Source organism: Ranitomeya variabilis, chromosome 2 (genome assembly GCF_051348905.1).
Source record: "Ranitomeya variabilis isolate aRanVar5 chromosome 2, aRanVar5.hap1, whole genome shotgun sequence".
Classification (NCBI taxonomy): domain Eukaryota; kingdom Metazoa; phylum Chordata; class Amphibia; order Anura; family Dendrobatidae; genus Ranitomeya; species Ranitomeya variabilis.
The window spans coordinates 1090619688-1090639659 of record NC_135233.1 but is presented as its reverse complement, the minus strand read 5'-3'; the positions used below and the strand labels follow the sequence as shown (position 1 = coordinate 1090639659).

Genomic DNA, 19972 nt, shown 5'->3' with positions numbered 1-19972 from the left:
TTAGCGCGCGGTTCAGAGAAAGGTCGTATAGCTTCCTTGTCAGATCTCGTGATCTTGTGGCAGGGGGGCAACAAGAGGATTTTCTTGTAGCCCCTACACCAGGTGAACATCTCACTGACCACTTTTCAATGGAGGCAATCGACATTTAACTGCTCCGTAAAAAAAAATATGTCAATATGGGGGTCAAGGAAGACGAGACAACAACCTAAATTCGAGATTTAAATAAAACTAATACAACCAACGGCAATGTGGACACTCCATTTTGGACTGTTCAACACGTCGTGTTCTTACCCTTTTATTTGGGGCTAACTTCCTGATGGCTCTCTCTTTTGCCTCCTCTCAGTGTTAAAGAAATCACCAAGAAAGATTGTAGACAGAGCTCCATAAAACGGAAAGGGGGAAAGCATGAACAGTCTCAGGGAGGGTAGAAAAAAAAATTACTGTAGAAAAGGAGGAAAGCACATGAAGATTAAACTGACCTGTGCTGATATATGAGCTAATAAGCAGAACCCTGGATACATATACAGCCTATATTACTGTGAAGGAAACTCCTACAAGAAAGAAAACTGAAACTTGCATCAGGCAAAGAACAGCAGTCTTAAGCAGGAACCCCATTTTATACTCCTGTGACTGGACCTACCTACAATAGCTGGTGTAAAACCGCTTAGACGCCACGGTCAGTATGAAAGTAGCACTACGAGGATAACCTGTCACAGGGTACAACATAGCCACTTATTGCTATCAAGTTCTTGTTTCTTAAATCCGCCATGTGGTTCCAAAGATATAGGATTTCTATTTTGTGCTGACTTTATTAAAGAGCTCTGGAGGGCTCTCTCTACTCCTTCCTCTCATTATTCCTCTCAGTGTTAGAGATAGCACCACAGAAGGAATTGAAGACAAACCTCCCTACTATAGAAAGAGGGAAAGCATGTAGAGTCTCAGGAAGGGGAGAGAAAAATCATTGTAGAAAAGGAAGAAAGCATATAAATATTAAAAGAAGCTGTGAAGTTACATGAGCTAATAAGCAGCACCCCAGATACATACACAGCCTATATTACTGTGAAAGACACTCCTAAAATAAATAAAACAGAAACTTGCATAGCAGTCTTAAGTAGGAATCCGTTTCTTACAGCTGTGACTGGACCTACCTACAATAGCTGGTGTAAAATCACTAAAGACGCCGCTGTCAGTGTGAAAGTGGCACTAAAAGGAAAACCTGTCACAGGGTACAACATGGTCAGTTTTTGCTATCAATTTTCTTGTTTGTTTGTTTTTTTTTTAATCCACCACATGGTTTCAAAGATATATGATTTCTATTTTGTGCTAACTTTATTAAGGAGCTCTGGAGGGCTCTCTCTACTCCCTCCTCTAAGTGTTAGAGATAGCACCAATGAAAGGATTAAATACAAAGCTCCCTCATTTGGAAAGGGGGGAAAGCATGTAGAGTCTTAGAAAGGGCAGAGAAAAATTACTGTAGAAAAGGAAGAAAGCACATAAAAGCTGTGCCAATACATAAGCTAATAAGCAGCACCCTGGATACACTCACAGCTTATATTATTGTGAGAGACACACCTACAAGAAAGAAATCTGAATCTTGCATCAGGCTAAGAACAGCAGTCTCACCTCTGTACTCTATAAACTCGGGTCCATGGTGGAACAAGAGCCAAAATCCTGGCCACTAGATCTACCAAGGTGCTCGGAGAATAACTTCTGTATCTTCCAGTTTTCCAGAGTTCGTACAACCCAGTGCCACGAATGACTAGTGTTGGGTAGAGCTTCATTCCGTCTGGTCTGAATGCCGGGTTTTCAAAAAACTCCTGTTAAGCAAAAGGAGAGAGATGACAGAAGAAGTGCATCGAACAGAAGAAGTACCCCACCTCACACAGTATGATGCCCCCCCAAAAGTATTCCATTTGCCTGTGTGTCCTGCTGGGCTCTGCTACCCTGTCCCGAAACCTGAGGATGTCTCATGAGCTGAAGGTCTCTGCAATTCCTTCATTCAGACAGGATAGTGGAGCAGGGATTTCAGAGGTCCCTGCTCCACCATAGTGCAGCACACTGATACAACAGAATTCTGTGAACTTTCTGGGACAGAAACCTAAATTCAACACTTTCCCGCTAGGTCTGGGACAGTTAGGAAGTAGAACAACAACTTTTTATATAAATCATTTCTATATGTAAATTGAAAAATTGCAGACGTTTCCTCAACGGTTTTATTTTTCCCCATCAGTAAACTTGATTTACAATCTAGATGTTGTTAAATGTGTAAAGTTCATCAAGCAAACGACATCCAGACATAAAATGTATCAGTCCATCAATCCTAAACCAAAATAAACATAACATTTATCATTTGCAGACTAATGCGCTGTCAGGTTTACAGCTCCGCAGACAGGAATTATACGAGAAGCGATAGTCGGATGCGGTTTGTGATATTTAGATTTACCCATAGGGAGCAGGAGCGAGAGAGATCACAGGATCTGGGACGGGCGGTCAGGGATTAGTTTCTGTCTGTAGGAGGTAACAAGCCGATTATATGACAATGGCTGCTACGTCATCACCGACTGATAGGAATATATAAACAGATCTTTAAAAAAAAAAAAAAAAATGTTGAAAAACTAGAGGAAAGAAAAAAAAAATCAAAGTGGAAATAATAAGAAGGAAATTTCATTGGCGAGTCCTTAAAGCGTAAAATACTGCTAAGAGATGATAGCAAAGAAAACTAGAATGAAACGAAGGCAACAAAGTGCGTCAACTAAACTAACTCTGCAGAAGAGAAACTTCTTCCAAGTTGGTACTGTGGCAAGAGTCCAGTCATCTATCACAACACCAGTGAAGTCAGCGTCAACACAGTGTAGCTACTTCCAATCGATGGCACCAGAGAGTCTGAATTCTTTCTTACAGTTTTGCCACGGAGGATTGGCAGATCAATATATCTCCCCAGTCCCCCTTAAAAAGGAACAGTCACTTGCTTAAAAACAGAGTTAGATACCTTATAATAATCCCTGAGTTCTCCTGATTCTGACACTTTTTTCTGTTTTGGGCTACGCTGCTCCATTGCCAAGATAATCACATTTGTTTAATATAGAGTGCAGTATGAGAAATCTCTGCTTGTGGTGCAACTGGGCGTTTCTTTACAGTCTTCTTCTGTCACCACTCCCTCCCAGAAGCTGCCAATCACAGCTCAGAGTCTGAGCTTGCTAGATCATCTGCTGAGCTGTGATTGGCAGCATCACAGAGGGAGAGGTGAAAGTGCACAATCATCAGAGAAGACTCTGAACAAACGTCCAGTTGCACTACAAGCAGAGATTTCACATACGGCACTTCAGAAGAGGCAAATGTGAATATCTTCGTAATGGAGCGATGTAAAGAAAAACGGAAAAAAGTTTCAGAATCAGGGGAGATCAGGTATTTTTACAAGACATTTAACTCCATTTTTATTTTGCAAGCCAGAGATCCTCTTTAAAGATTTACATCATGTCCTTTAGAGTGTGAAATATACAAAAAGTGGAAATCCTTCTTGTGAAACCTCTGAGAAAAAGTTATACCTCAAAAGGCTGAGGATTTTCCAGGCTGCAGAGCAGAGGTTTTCTTGCTGCTGCTATTCTATGAATCTTTTTGGCCAGGTCTCTATATTCTTGGGAAGTCAGAAGAAACAATCATGTGGCTCAGTCATCCAACGTCGTCACTTATCCTTTGTAATAATTTTGTCAGCCCAAACAGTCCTTTTTTGATGCCCTGACAAAAATGAAAACTGATATATAAGTGAAAAATTTCGGAAGCGGTAACAAAAGCAGAGGGAGTAAGTCAACCGTTTGACGTGAAGATTAACTACTGCACGTTCCACCAGTAGAACAATTTATGAAGATGATTATGTGTCGCATTAAATCAGTGGCGCTGCCTGTCCCATCGGGGCATGACGAGAGATGACAGTCCTGTGCCAGCACTTTAAGTCAGGTCACAATAGAACGTTACAGTCTACAGGTTTCCTGAAATGTCACAAGTCTGTTTTTTTTTATTTTTTTTTTTACTTTTTACAGCAAGAAACCATCTCTAAACTCAGTGTGTGGGAGTCCATCAAGCAGCAACAGCAGCAGCGGACAAGATGTTATAATTCATTTTCCATGTAATATACTGCTGGTGCTGACAAAGTGTATATCTGATGATTGCTATGTCTACTTATCATCAGAGGGAAAAGTAGGGTACTAAATAAGAGAGCCCCGGAGAGGGCAGTGAGATTTCAGATGTGATCACGACTAATGGGCTCTACCGAGGTCACCTTCTCACAGTCTCCTGTTGTGAATTCTGTTTTTGGGCTCCCTCTGGTGGTTACTGGTGGTACTGGCTGACTTTTGTCTTGCACCTGTTTCCATCAGGAAACTGGGAGTTTCCTATTTAGTCTGGCTTCTCAGTCATTCTAGTGCCGGCAATCAATGTTACCAGAGCACCTCTGTTGCTTGCTACCTGCTCCAAGTCTGCAATTCAGCTAAGTTGGATCTTTGGCTTTTTTTTGTGTTTGTTTGTCCAGCATGCATTTATATTTCTCTTGCTGCTGGAAGCTCTAGTGATCTGAAATTACTACTCCGGTGTCATGAGTTGATAACGGAGTTAAAGTAATTTCAGGATGGCTGTTTAGGGTTTTGAGGTGACCGCGAAGTCCTCTTTTGTATTTTCTGCTATCTAGTCAGAGGGCCTCTCTTTGCTGAATCTATATTCATACTGCGTACGTGTTTTCCTCTTACCTAACCGTTATTATATGTAGGGGGCTACTATCACTTTTGGGGTTTCCCTGGAGGCAAGTCAGGTCTGTGTATTCCTCTACTAGGGGTAGCTAGATCTCCGGCTGGTGCGAGACGTCTAGGGATAAAACGTAGGCACGCCCCCTGGCTACTATTAGTTGCGTGTTAGGTTCAGCATCGCGGTCATCTGAGATTCCAACATTCCTAGAGCTAGTCCGTTTTTGCCTGAGTCCCTGCCATTGGGAAACATGACAGTATTGCCGGCCCGAATGTATTAAAGGTATTGGCTGAAGAAAGAGAGAAAAAAAAAAGAAGTTCCTGACACTTTTTTTTTTTTTTTTTACTCAGAAGTTCTGTCTAGCCATAATTGCAGTCTGCTGCTTTTTTCTCTCCTCTTAACCCCTGAATGGCTCAGATCTCAGCTGTTGAGAAATGGATATCCAGAGTTTAGCTGCAAACCTGAATACTCTTGCTTCTAAGGTTCAAAATATCCAAGACTATGTTATACATGCTCCTATGTCAGAACCCAAGATTCCTATACCTGAGTTCTTTTCTGGAGATAGATCTCGTTTTTTGAATTTTAAGCACAATTGTAAATTGTATCTTTCTCTGAAATCTCGCTCCGCTGGAGACTCCGCTCAGCAGGTTAAAATTGTTATTTCCTTGCTGCGGGGTGACCCCCAGAATTGGGCATTTGCATTGGCACCAGGGGATCCTGCGCTGCTCAATGTGGATGCGTTTTTTTCTGGCACTGGGGTTGCTCTATGAGGAACCTAATTTGGAGATTCAGGCTGAAAAGGCCTTGATAGCCCTTTCTCAAGGGCATGATGAAGCTGAAATATATTGTCAAAAATTTCGAAAATGGTCTGTGCTTACTCAGTGGAATGAGTGCGCCCTGGCGGCGAATTTCAGAGCAGGTCTCTCTGACGCCGTTAAGGATGTCATGGTGGGGTTTCCTACGCCCACAGGGCTGAATGAATCCATGTCTATGGCTATTCAGATTGATCGGCGTTTACGGGAGCGCAAACCTGTGCACCATTTGGCGGTGTCTTCTGAGCAGACACCGGAGATTATGCAATGTGATAGAATTCTGTCCAGAAGTGAACGGCAGAATTATAGACGTAAAAATGGGTTGTGCTTCTACTGTGGTGATTCTGCTCATGTTATATCAGCATGCTCTAAACGCACAAAAAAGGTTGATAAGTCTTTTGCAATTGGCACTTTACAGTCTAAGTTTATTTTGTCTGTAACTTTGATCTGTTCATTATCATCTATTACTGTGGATGCCTATGTGGATTCTGGCGCTTCCTTGAGTCTTATGGATTGGTCCTTTGCCAGACGCTGTGGGTTTAGCCTAGAGCCTTTGGAAGTTCCTATCCCTCTGAAGGGTATCGACTCCACACCATTGGCTAGGAATAAACCACAATACTGGACACAAGTGACTATGTGTATGACTCCTGACCATCGGGAGGTGATTCGCTTCCTTGTGTTGCATAACTTGCATGATGTCTTAGTGCTTGGATTGCCATGGTTGCAAACTCATAATCCAGTCCTTGACTGGAAAACAATGTCTGTGTTAAGCTGGGGATGTCAGGGGGCTCATGGGGAAGTAACTTTGGTTTCCATTGCTTCATCTACTCCCTCTGAAGTTCCAGCATTTTTGTCTGACTATTATGATGTTTTTGAGAAGCCTAAACTTAGTTCTCTCCCCCTCACAGGGATTGTGATTGTGCTATAGACTTGATTCCTGGCAGCAAGTTTCCCAAGGGTCGTTTGTTCAATCTGTCTGTGCCTGAGCATGCTGCTATGCGAGAGTATATTAAGGAGTCCTTGGAAAAGGGACATATCCGTCCATCCTCATCCCCTTTAGGAGCAGGTTTTTTTTTCGTGGGTAAAAAAGATGGCTCCCTGAGGCCTTGTATTGATTATCGCCTGTTGAATAAGATTACAGTCAAATACCAGTATCCTTTGCCACTATTGACTGATTTATTTGCTCGTATTAAAGGGGCAAAGTGGTTCTCTAAGATTGATCTTCGGGGTGCGTATAATTTGGTGCGGATTAAGCAGGGAGATGAGTGGAAAACTGCATTTAATACGCCCGAGGGCCATTTTGAGTATTTGGTAATGCCTTTTGGTCTTACTAATGCTCCTTCAGTCTTTCAGTCCTTTATGCACGATATTTTCCGTAAATACCTGGATAAATTTATGATTGTGTATTTGGATGATATTTTGATTTTTTCGGATGACTGGGAGTCGCATGTTCAACAGGTTAGGAAGGTTTTTCAGGTTTTGCGGGCCAATTCTTTGTTTGTAAAGGGTTCAAAGTGTATTTTTGGGGTTCAGAAGATCTCCTTTTTGGGGTATATTTTTTCCCCTTCTTCTGTTGAGATGGATCCTGTCAAGGTTCGGGCTATTTGTGATTGGACGCAGCCTACTTCCCTGAAGAGCCTTCAGAAGTTCTTGGGCTTTGCTAATTTCTATCGTCGATTTATAACTGGGTTTTCAAGTGTTGCTAAACCTCTGACTGATTTGACTAAGAAGGGTGCTGATGTTGCCAATTGGTCCTCTGCGGCTGTGGAGGCCTTTCGGGAGCTTAAGCGCCGCTTTTCTTCCGCCCCTGTGTTGCGCCAGCCTGATGTTTCGCTCCCTTTTCAGGTCGAGGTTGATGCTTCCGAGATTGGAGCGGGGGCGGTTTTGTCGCAGAGAAGTCCCGATTGCTAAGTGATGAGACCATGTGCATTCTTCGCTCGAAAGTTTTCGCCCGCCGAGCGAAATTATGATGTCGGTAATCGGGAGCTCTTGGCTATGAAGTGGGCATTTGAGGAGTGGCGTCATTGGCTTGAGGGTGCTAGACATCAGGTGGTGGTCTTGACTGATCACAAGAATCTGATTTACCTTGAGTCTGCCAGGCGTCTGAATCCTAGACAGGCGCGCTGGTCGTTGTTTTTCTCCCGGTTTAATTTTGTGGTTTCATACTTGCCGGGTTCAAAAAATGTGAAGGCAGATGCCCTTTCTAGGAGTTTTGAGCCTGACTCCTCTGGTGATTCTGAGCCTACGGGTATCCTTAAGGATGGGGTGATTTTGTCTGCTGTCTCCCCAGACTTGCGACGTGCTTTGCAGGAGTTTCAGACTGATAGGCCTGATCGTTGTCCGCCTGGGAGACTGTTTGTTCCAGATGAGTGGACCAGTAGAGTCATCTCGGAGGTTCATTCTTCTGTGTTGGCAGGTCACCCTGGAATTTTTGGTACCAGAGATTTGGTGGCCAGGTCCTTCTGGTGGCCTTCCCTGTCTCGGGATGTGCGTGCCTTTGTACAGTCTTGTGATGTTTGTGCTCGGGCCAAGCCTTGCTGTTCTCAGGCTAGTGGATTGTTGTTCTCCTTGCCTATTCCGAAGAGGCCATGGACGCACATCTCTATGGACTTTATCTCGGACCTCCCGGTTTCTCAGAAAATGTCCGTCATTTGGGTGGTGTGTGACCGTTTTTCTAAGATGGTTCATTTGGTACCCTTGCCCAAATTGCCTTCTTCATCTGAGTTGGTTCCTTTATTTTTTCAGAATGTGGTTCGTTTACATGGTATCCCGGAAAACATCGTTTCTGACAGGGGGTCTCAATTTGTGTCTAGGTTCTGGCGAGCGTTCTGTGCCAGGATGGGCATTGATTTGTCTTTTTCGTCTGCATTCCATCCTCAGACTAATGGCCAGACGGAGCGAACTAATCAGACCTTGGAGACTTATTTGAGGTGTTTTGTGTCTGCTGATCAGGATGATTGGGTCGCCTTTTTGCCGTTGGCAGAGTTTGCCCTCAATAATCGGGCCAGTTCTGCCACTCTGGTTTCTCCTTTCTTTTGCAATTCAGGGTTTCACCCTCGTTTTTCATCTGGCCAGGTGGAATCTTCGGATTGCCCTGGAGTGGACACGGTGGTGGATAGACTGCACCGGATTTGGAGTCATGTGGTGGACAATTTGAAGTTGTCTCAGGAGAAGACTCAGCAGTTTGCTAATCGTCATCGTCGTGTGGGTCAGCATCTCCGCGTTGGGGACTTGGTGTGGTTATCTTCTCGTTTTGTCCCTATGAAGGTCTCTTCTCCTAAGTTTAAACCTCGGTTCATAGGTCCTTATAAGATTTTGGAGATTCTTAATCCTGTATCTTTTCGTTTGGACCTACCAGCATCTTTCACCATTCATAATGTCTTCCATCGGTCGTTGTTGCGGAGGTACGAGGTACCGGTTGTTCCTTCTGTTGAGCCTCCTGCTCCTGTGCTGGTGGAGGGTGAGTTGGAGTATGTTGTGGAGAAGATTTTGGACTCTCGCGTTTCCAGACGGAGACTTCAATATTTGGTTAAATGGAAGGGATACGGTCAGGAGGATAATTCTTGGGTGACTGCCTCCGATGTTCATGCCTCTGATTTGGTTCGCGCCTTTCATAGGGAGCATCCAGATCGCCCTGGTGGTTCTCATGAGGGTTCGGTGCCCCCTCCTTAAGGGGGGGGTAATGTTGTGAATTCTGTTTTTGGGCTCCCTCTGGTGGTTACTGGTGGTACTGGCTGACTTTTGTCTTGCACCTGTTTCCATCAGGAAACTGGGAGTTTCCTATTTAGTCTGGCTTCTCAGTCATTCTAGTGCCGGCAATCAATGTTACCAGAGCACCTCTGTTGCTTGCTACCTGCTCCAAGTCTGCAATTCAGCTAAGTTGGATCTTTGGCTTTTTTTTGTGTTTGTTTGTCCAGCATGCATTTATATTTCTCTTGCTGCTGGAAGCTCTAGTGATCTGAAATTACTACTCCGGTGTCATGAGTTGATAACGGAGTTAAAGTAATTTCAGGATGGCTGTTTAGGGTTTTGAGGTGACCGCGAAGTCCTCTTTTGTATTTTCTGCTATCTAGTCAGAGGGCCTCTCTTTGCTGAATCTATATTCATACTGCGTACATGTTTTCCTCTTACCTAACCGTTATTATATGTAGGGGGCTACTATCACTTTTGGGGTTTCCCTGGAGGCAAGTCAGGTCTGTGTATTCCTCTACTAGGGGCAGCTAGATCTCCGGCTGGTGCGAGGTGTCTAGGGATAAAACGTAGGCACGCCCCCTGGCTACTATTAGTTGCGTGTTAGGTTCAGCGTCGCGGTCATCTGAGATTCCATCATTCCTAGAGCTAGTCCGTTTTTGCCTGAGTTCCTGCCATTGGGAACCATGACAGTCTCCATAGTATGTCAGAAGATAAGCGTTACATAGACTTCCCCTATACAGATATATAATGGGCTACTGGTTTATGGCCACTAATAATAAAAGGTGTAACACAAAGTATCCAGTACTATAGTAGTTATATTCTTGTACATAGGGGCAGTATTATAGAAGTTATATTCTTGTACATAGGAGCAGTATTATAGTAGTTATATTTTTGTACATGGGGCAGTATTATAGTAGTTATATTCTTGTACATAGGGGCAGTATTATAGTAGTTATATTCTTGTACATAGGAGCAGTATTATAGAAGTTATATTCTTGTACATAGGAGCAGTATTATAGTAGTTATATTTTTGTACATAGGGGCAGTATTATAGTAGTTATATTCTTGTACATAGGGGCAGTATTATAGTAGTTATATTCTTGTACATAGGAGCAGTATTATAGTAGTTATATTCTTGTACATAGGAGGCAGTATTATAGTAGTTATATTCTTGTACATAGGGGGCAGTATTATAGTAGTTATATTCTTGTACATAGGGGCAGTATTATAGTAGTTATATTCTTGTACATAGGGGCAGTATTATAGTAGTTATATTCTTGTACATAGGAGGCAGTATAATAGTAGGTATATTCTTGTACATAGGGACAGTATTATAGTAGTTATATTCTTGTACATAGGGGCAGTATTACAGTAGTTATATTCTTGTACATAGGGGCAGTATTATAGTAGTTATGTTCTTGTACATAGGAGGCAGTATAATAGTAGTTATATTCTTGTACATAGGGGCAGTATTATAGTAATTATATTCTTGTACATAGGAGGCAGTATTATAATAGTTATATTCTTGTACATAGGGGCAGTATTATAGTAGTTATGTTCTTGTACATAGGGGGCAGTATTATAGTAGTTATATTCTTGTACATAGGGGCAGTATTATAGTAATTATATTCTTGTACATAGGAGGCAGTATTATAATAGTTATATTCTTGTACATAGGAGCAGTATTATAGTAGTTATATTCTTGTACATAGGGAGCAGTATTATAGTAGTTATGTTCTTGTACATAGGGGGCAGTATTATAGTAGTTATATTCTTGTACATAGGGGCAGTATTATAGTAATTATATTCTTGTACATAGGAGGCAGTATTATAATAGTTATATTCTTGTACATAGGAGCAGTATTATAGTAGTTATATTCTTGTACATAGGGAGCAGTATTATAGTAGTTATGTTCTTGTACATAGGGGGCAGTATTATAGTAGTTATATTCTTGTACATAGGGGCAGTATTATAATAGTTATATTCTAGTACATAGGAGCAGTATTATAGTAGTTATATTCTTGTACATAGAGGCAGTATTAAAGTAATTATATTCTTGTACATAGGGGCAGTATTATAGTAGTTATATTCTTGTACATAGGGGGGCAGTAGTAGTAGTTATCTTCTGAAGCATTATGAGGGTCATGTTCTGTATAAAGCTTTCTGTAATTACAGATGTGGCTATAATTATGGTATTCATCTATACTGTGACAATCCCTGGGTCACGGCTGAGTGTTATTGTCATATCAGGAGCCTGGATGACGATCAGACCAGCGTGTGGACATTGCGGACTTTGCTGGGAAGTGATGACAGTCAATACGAGTCGTCCTATCTGGGATTCCCCCTTGTAAAGAGACCCTGATATTGACTTGTGTCACTTGCGGCCCCGGTGATTAATGATCTCGCTCCCCCTTGTCCGTTACTGTCCAGGTGTCACCTCATCCCTCTTGTGAGACGACAATACAAAGGCCGAGATATCGTGCTGGGGAATGAGGTGTCAGGTGGGCACAGAGCCCCATTAATCGTGTCTGGAGAGGAGGTGATTTATTACAACTATTAATTTAATTATCTTATCTGTGACACAAGTCCGGGATGGAGCAGAGGCGACTGACTCACTCCAATTACCGTAAGGAGACGTCAATGACGCGAGCCATGAGCCTTGATTACTGGGAAAATTATGGGAAAAACCCGCCACCCTGTACACTGCTATAAGCTGCTATACGCTGATAATAATGATGGAGTGAGGTTCCACAGTAATTATAAAATTATGAAATATTATGATATGTCCTCAAATGGGAAAAAAAAAAAACTTTAAAAAATATATATTTAAAAATCACTAGTCTTTTCCCAAATAAAAAAAAACAAATCATATCAGATATTGTGACGTTAATAAAAATCAGATCAATAAAAATACAAAACTTAACTAACCTAAAAAAGAAAAAAGGTCCATTACATTTTTGTCAAAATTTATTTATTTTCAGAAAATTATTTTTACTACCTAAAAAAGAAGCTTTACAAACTGTGGTATCCGCATTATAGCACTGATGTGGATTGTCACGTCTACGGCACAATAAATTCCGTAAAAACAAAAGCCATAAAAAGGGAATTGATTTTTGTGGGGGTTTTTTTGCAATTTCTTTGCATTTTTTTCATGTTTTTCTGTAAATTGAAAGCTGTTGTTCAAAAATCAATGGCAGCAGCAAAAATCTCCAAGTAGCCGATCAGGTGATCAGTAAGAGGGAACTCGCAGAATGGACAATACCCACATATGTACTAATAGTGGCGCCATCACATGCTGTAACCTTCCATACAGTGCACATACTGACAGTGTAATTGTACCGGGATACTCACTATGAATTGATCAATGTCCCGCTCCAGCCCCATGTTCGGCAGATCTGGCATCATGTGCGAAACCACTTTGAATCCAGCGTCCTTAGCCATGTGAAAGGACTCGCACACCGCCTTCACTGTGTGACCCCTATAAGAGAACAAGGGGACGAGAACATAACAAGGAGTACGAGAAAAAAGAGGAGTGAAAAGAAGAAGCATCCTGGTGAGGACATCACTGATCCTGTACTGATCATGAGTTACATCCTGTATTATACCCCAGAGCTGCACTCACTATTCTGCTGGTGGAGTCACTATGTACATACATTACTGATCCTGAGTTACCTCCTGTATTATACTCCAGAGCTGCACTCACTATTCTGCTGGTGGAGTCACTATGTACATACATTACTGATCCTGAGTTACCTCCTGTATTATACTCCAGAGCTGCACTCACTATTCTGCTGGTGCAGTCACTGTGTACATACATTACATTACTGATCCCGACTTACATCTTGTATTATACTCCAGAGCTGCACTCACTATTCTGCTGGTGCAGTCACTGTGTACATACATTACATTACTGATCCCGAGTTACATCCCGTATTATACTCCAGAGCTGCACTCACTATTCTGCTGGCGCAGTCACTGTGTACATACATTACATTACTGATCCTGAGTTACATCCTGTATTATACCCCAGAGCTGCACTCACTATTCTGCTGGTGCAGTCACTGTGTACATACATTACATTACTGATCCTGAGTTACATCCTGTATTATACCCCAGAGCTGCACTCACTATTCTGCTGGTGCAGTCACTGTGTATATACATTACATTACTGATCCTGAGTTACATCCTGTATTATACCCCAGAGCTGCACTCACTATTCTGCTGGTGCAGTCACTGCGTATATACATTACATTACTGATTCTGAGTTACATCCTGTATTATACTCCAAAGCTGCACTCACTATTCTGCTGGTGCAGTCACTGTGTACATACATTACATTACTGATCCTGAGTTACCTCCTGTATTGTACCCCAGAGCTGCACTCACTATTCTGCTGGTGCAGTCACTGTGTACATACATTACATTACTAATCCTGAGTTACCTCCTGTATTGTACCCCAGAGCTGCACTCACTATTCTGCTGGTGCAGTCACCGTGTACATATATTACATTACTGATCCTGAGTTACCTCCTGTATTATACCCCAGAGCTGCACTCACTATTCTGCTGGTGCAGTCACTGTGTACATACATTACATTACTGATCCTGATTACATCCTGTATTATACTCCAGAGCTGCACTCACTATTCTGCTGGTGGAGTCACTGTGTACATACATTACTGATCCTGAGTTACATCCTGTATTATACCCCAGAGCTGCGCTCACTATTCTGCTGGTGCAGTCACTGCGTACATACATTACGTTACATCCAGTATTATACCCCAGAGCTGCACTCACTATTCTGCTGGTGCAGTCACTGTGTACATACATTACTGATCCTGAGTTACCTCCTGTATTATACTGCAGAGCTGCACTCACTATTCTGCTGGTGCAGTCACTGTGCACATACAGTTAGGTCCATATATATTTGGACAGAGACAACATTTTTCTAATTTTGGTTATAGACATTACCACAATGAATTTTAAACAAAACAATTCAGATGCAGTTGAAGTTCAGACTTTCAGCTTTCATTTAAGGGTATCCACATTAAAATTGGATGAAGGGTGTAGGAGTTTCAGCTCCTTAACATGTGCGACCCTGTTTTTAAAGGGACCAAAAGTAATTGGACAATTGAATCCAAGGCTATTTCATGAACAGGTGTGGGCAATCCCTTCGTTATGTCATTCTCAATTAAGCAGATAAAAGGCCTGGAGTTGATTTGAGATGTGGTGCTTGCATTTGGAAGGTTTTGCTGTGAAGTAAACATGCGGTCAAAGGAGCTCTCCATGCAAGTGAAATAAGCCATCCTTAAGCTGCGAAAACAGAAAAAAACAAGCCGATAAATTGCTACAATATTAGGAGTGGCAAAATCTACAGTTTGGTACATCCTGAGAAAGAAAGAAAGCACTGGTGAACTCATCAATGCAAAAAGACCTGGGCGTCCATGGAAGACAACAGTGGTGGATGATCGCAGAATAATCTCCATGGTGAAGAGAAACCCCTTCACAACAGCCACCAAGTGACCAACACTCTCCAGGAGGTCGGCGTATCAATATCCAAATCTACCATAAAGAGAAGACTACATGAAAGTAAATACAGAGGGTTCACTGCACGGTGCAAGCCACTCATAAGCATCAAGAAAAAAAAGGCTAGACTGGACTTTGCTATGAAACATCTAAAAAAGCCAGCACCGTTCTGGAAGAACATTCTTTGGACAGATGAAACCATGATCAACCTCTACCAGAATGATGGAAAGAGAAAAGTATGGTGAAGGCGTGGTACAGCTCATGATCCAAAGCATACCACATCATCTGTAAAACACGGAGGCAGTGTGATGGCTTGGGCATGCATGGTTTCCAGTGGCACTGGGTCACTAGTGTTTATTGATGATGTGACACAGGACAGAAGCAGCCGAATGAATTCTGAGGTATTCAGAGACATACTGCGTACTCAGATCCAGCCAAATGCAGCCAAACTGATTGGTCGTCATTTTATACTACAGATAGACAATGACCCAAAACATGAAGCCAAAGCAACCCAGGAGTGAATTAAATCAAAGAAGTGGAATATTCTTGAATGGCCAAGTCAGTCACCTGATCTCAACCAAATTGAGCATGCATTTCACTTGTTAAAGACTAAACTTCAGACAGAAAGGCCCACAAACAAACAGCAACTGAAAACCACCGCAGTGAAGGCCTGGCAGAGCATCAAAAAGGAGGAAACACAGCGTCTGGTGATGTCCATGAGTTCAAGACTTCAGGCAGTCATTGCCAGCCAAGGGTTTTCAACCAAGTACTAAAAATGAACATTTTATTTAAAATTATTGAATCTGTCCAATTACTTTTGGTCCTTTTAAAAACAGGGTGGCACATGTTAAGGAGCTGAAACTCCTAAACCCTTCATCCAATTTTAATGTGGATACCCTCAAATGAAAGCTGAAAGTCTGAACTTCAACTGCATCTGAATTGTTTTGTTTAAAATTCATTGTGGTATTGTCTATAACCAAAACTAGAAAAATGTTGTCTCTGTCCAAATATATATGGACCTAACTGTACATTACTGATCCTGAGTTACCTCCTGTATTATACCCCAGAGCTGCACTCACTATTCTGCTGGTGCAGTCACTGTGTACATACATTACATTACTGATCCTGAGTTACATCCTGTATTATACCCCAGAGCTGCACTCACTATTCTGCTGGTGCAGTCACTGTGTATATACATTACTGATCCTGAGTTACCTCCTGTATTATACCCCAGAGCTGCACTCACTATTCTGCTGGTGCAGTCACTGTGTACATACATTACATTACTGATCCTGAGTTACATCCTGTATTATACTCCAGAGCTGCACTCACTATTCTGCTGGTGCAGTCACTGTGTACATACATTACATTACATTACTGATCCTGAGTTATATCCTGTATTATACTCCAGAGCTGCACTCACTATTCTGCTGGTGCAGGCACTGTGTACATACATTTCATTACTGATCCTGAGTTACATCCTGTATTATACCCCAGAGCTGCACTCACTATTCTGCTGGTGCAGTCACTGTGTATATACATTACTGATCCTGAGTTACCTCCTGTATTATACCCCAGAGCTGCACTCACTATTCTGCTGGTGTAGTCACTGTGTACATACATTACATTACTGATCCTGAGTTACCTCCTGTATTATACCCCAGAGCTGCACTCACTATTCTGCTGGTGCAGTCACTGTGTACATACATTACATTACTGATCCTGAGTTACATCCTGTATTATACTCCAGAGCTGCACTCACTATTCTGCTGGTGCAGTCATTGTGTACATACATTACTGATCCTGAGTTACATCCTCTATTATACTCCAGAGCTGCACTCACTATTCTGCTGGTGCAGTCACTGTGTACATACATTACTGATCCTGAGTTACATCCTGTATTATACCCCAGAGCTGCGCTCACTATTCTGCTGGTACAGTCACTGCGTACATACATTACGTTACATCCTGTATTATACCCCAGAGCTGCACTCACTATTCTGCTAGTGCAGTCACTATGTACATACATTACATTACTGATCCTGAGTTACATCCTGTATTATACCCCAGAGTTGCACTCACTATTCTGCTGGTGCAGTCACTGTGTACATTACATTACATTACTGATCCTGAGTTATATCCTGTATTATACTCCAGAGCTGCACTCAATATTCTGCTGGTGCAGGCACTGTGTACATACATTACATTACTGATCCTGAGTTACATCCTGTATTATACCCCCAGAGCTGCACTCACTATTCTGCTGGTGCAGTCACTGTGTATATACATTACTGATCCTGAGTTACATCCTGTATTATGCTCCAGAGCTACACTCACTATTCTGCTGGTGCAGTCACTGTGTACATACATTACATTACGGATCCTGAGTTACATCCTGTATTATACCCCAGAGCTGCACTCACTATTCTGCTAGTGCAGTCACTGTGTACATACATTACATTACTGATCCTGAGTTATATCCTGTATTATACTCCAGAGCTGCACTCAATATTCTGCTGGTGCAGGCACTGTGTACATACATTACATTACTGATCCTGAGTTACATCCTGTATTATACCCCAGAGCTGCACTCACTATTCTGCTGGTGCAGTCACTGTGTATATACATTACTGATCCTGAGTTACATCCTGTATTATACTCCAGAGCTGCACTCACTATTCTGCTGGTGCGGTCACTGTGTACATACATTACATTACTGATCCTGAGTTATATCCTGTATTATACTCCAGAGCTACACTCAATATTCTGCTGGTGCAGGCACTGTGTACATACATTACATTACTGATCCTGAGTTACATCCTGTATTATACCCCAGAGCTGCACTCACTATTCTGCTGGTGCAGTCACTGTGTATATACATTACTGATCCTGAGTTACATCCTGTATTATACTCCAGAGCTGCACTCACTATTCTGCTGGTGCGGTCACTGTGTACATACATTACATTACTGATCCTCAGTTACATCCAGTATTATACCCCAGAGCTGCACTCACTATTCTGCTGGTGCAGTCACTGTGTACATACATTACTGATCCTGAGTTACATCCTGTATTATGCTCCAGAGCTACACTCACTATTCTGCTGGTGCAGTCACTGTGTACATACATTACATTACTGATCCTGAGTTACATCCTGTATTATACCCCAGAGCTGCACTCACTATTCTGCTGGTGCAGTCACTGTGTACATACATTACATTACGGATCCTGAGTTACATCCTGTATTATACCCCAGAGCTGCACTCACTATTCTGCTGGTGCAGTCACTGTGTGCATACATTACATTACTGATCCTGAGTTACATCCTGTATTATACCCCAGAGCTGCACTCACTATTCTGCTGGTGCAGTCACTGTGTACATACATTACATTACTGATCCTGAGTTACATCCTGTATTATACTCCAGAGCTGCACTCACTATTCTGCTAGTGCAGTCACTGTGTACATACATTACATTACTGACCCTGAGTTACATCTTGTATTATACTGAATGTATGGGGGTCGTACGGTATTTTAGTGCTCCTTTACGTCCCTCAGGCGCAGAATTGCCTGAATATATACAAAAGTGAAAATTACGAGGCCATTGTTATTTGTACTATCACGAGCTTAATTATCTTATTTGCCAAAGAAAATTCAAAAAAAGGAAACAAACGAGAAATAAAAGGTGCAGTCAGTGATCACATTTCGGCATCGCCCGCACTCATCAGGAGAACAAGAAAACAAAAGGCAATAATAATAATATAATATCAGTAATAATGCCGCCACCACCACCTCCCACAAGTCAATTACTAGCGGACGTTACTCCTTCTACCAATACTAGAAGAGAAGAAATAGATAATTCAATCAATATATGTCAAAGCTCTAAAATCTGGGAGACAGAAGGATCCGCACAAGTCTCATACACAGAGGATCTGGGGTCAGTTCTCCAAGATGTTTGGAAGAACCTACTCCTTAAAAGAATTGATGTACAGTATTGAATATGCATAGTTGTATTAATTATACAGTAGAGGCTGAAAGTGTTGGCACTCTTGACATTTTTCCAGAAAATTAAGTATTTTTCCCTGAAAATTATTGCAATTACACATGTTTTTTATATACATGTTTATTTCCTTTGTGTGTATTGGAACAGAGAAGAAAAAGGCAAATTGGACACAACTTCACACAAAACCCCAAAAATAGGCCAGACACAATTGTTGGCATCTTTCTACAACTGAGGGTAAACAACTTTGTTTCAAGCATGTGATACTCGTTCAGACTCACCTGTGGCAAGTAACAGGTGTTGGCAATATGAAAATCACACCTGAAACCAGATTAAAAGGGGAGAGGTTGACTCAATCTTTGCATTGTGTGTGCCACACTAAGCCTGGTGAACAGAAAGAGGAGACAAGAACTGTCTGAGGACTTGAGAATCAAAATTATTGATGAATATCAACAATGTCAAGGTTACAAGTCCATCTCCAGAGATCTTGATGTTCCTTTGTCCACGGAGCAACATAATCAAGAAGTTTACAACCCAAGGCACTGTAACTAACCTACCTGGACGTGGACGGCAGAGAAAAAATGATGAACGGTTGCAACACAGGTTAGTCCAGATGGCGGACAAGCAGTCCCAATCAAGTTACAAAGAAATTTAAGCTGTCCTGCAGGCTCAGGGTGCATCAGTGTCAGGGCAAAATATCGGTCAACATGTGAATGAGATGAAACGCTATGGCAGGAGACCAAGCTAGACTGCAGTTTAACAAAATGTGAGTAAGCCAAAATCCTTCTGGGAACGTGTCTTGTGGACAGACGAGACCAGATAGAGCTTTTTGGTAAAGCACATCATTCTACTGTTTACCAAAAACGGAATGAGGCCTAGAAAGAAAAGAACACAGTACCTACAGTCAAATATGGTGGAGGTTCAAAGATGTTTAGGGGTTGTATCGCTGCCTCTGGCACTGGGAGCCTTGACTGTGTACAATGCATCATGAAATCTGAAGGTCACAATGTAGTGCCCAGTGTCAGAAAACTTCCAGCACTACCTCGCCCCCAAACCTACTTCAAGAAGTAACAGACGGAAACAAAGCCCTGGAGAGTTCTGAAGTGACAGCAATGAGTCCGGATCTAAATCCCATTGATCACCGGTGGAGACATCTTAAAATTGCTGTTGGGAGAAGGCGCCTTCACATATTAGAGATATGGAGCA

The 19972-nt window shown here is 42.0% G+C and overlaps 1 protein-coding gene across 1 annotated transcript in view; it reads right to left on the bottom strand.

Annotated features, from left to right (window-relative positions):
- Positions 1-19972, bottom strand: part of ELP3 (elongator acetyltransferase complex subunit 3) — a 107003-nt gene that overhangs the window by 26819 nt on the left and 60212 nt on the right. Inside the window, exons 9-10 of the mRNA XM_077291742.1 lie at positions 12592-12718; positions 1624-1817 (exon numbers count right to left, since the gene is read on the bottom strand). Coding sequence (XP_077147857.1) covers positions 1624-1817; positions 12592-12718 — 321 coding nt within the window. The remainder of the gene's footprint in view (positions 1-1623; positions 1818-12591; positions 12719-19972) is intronic.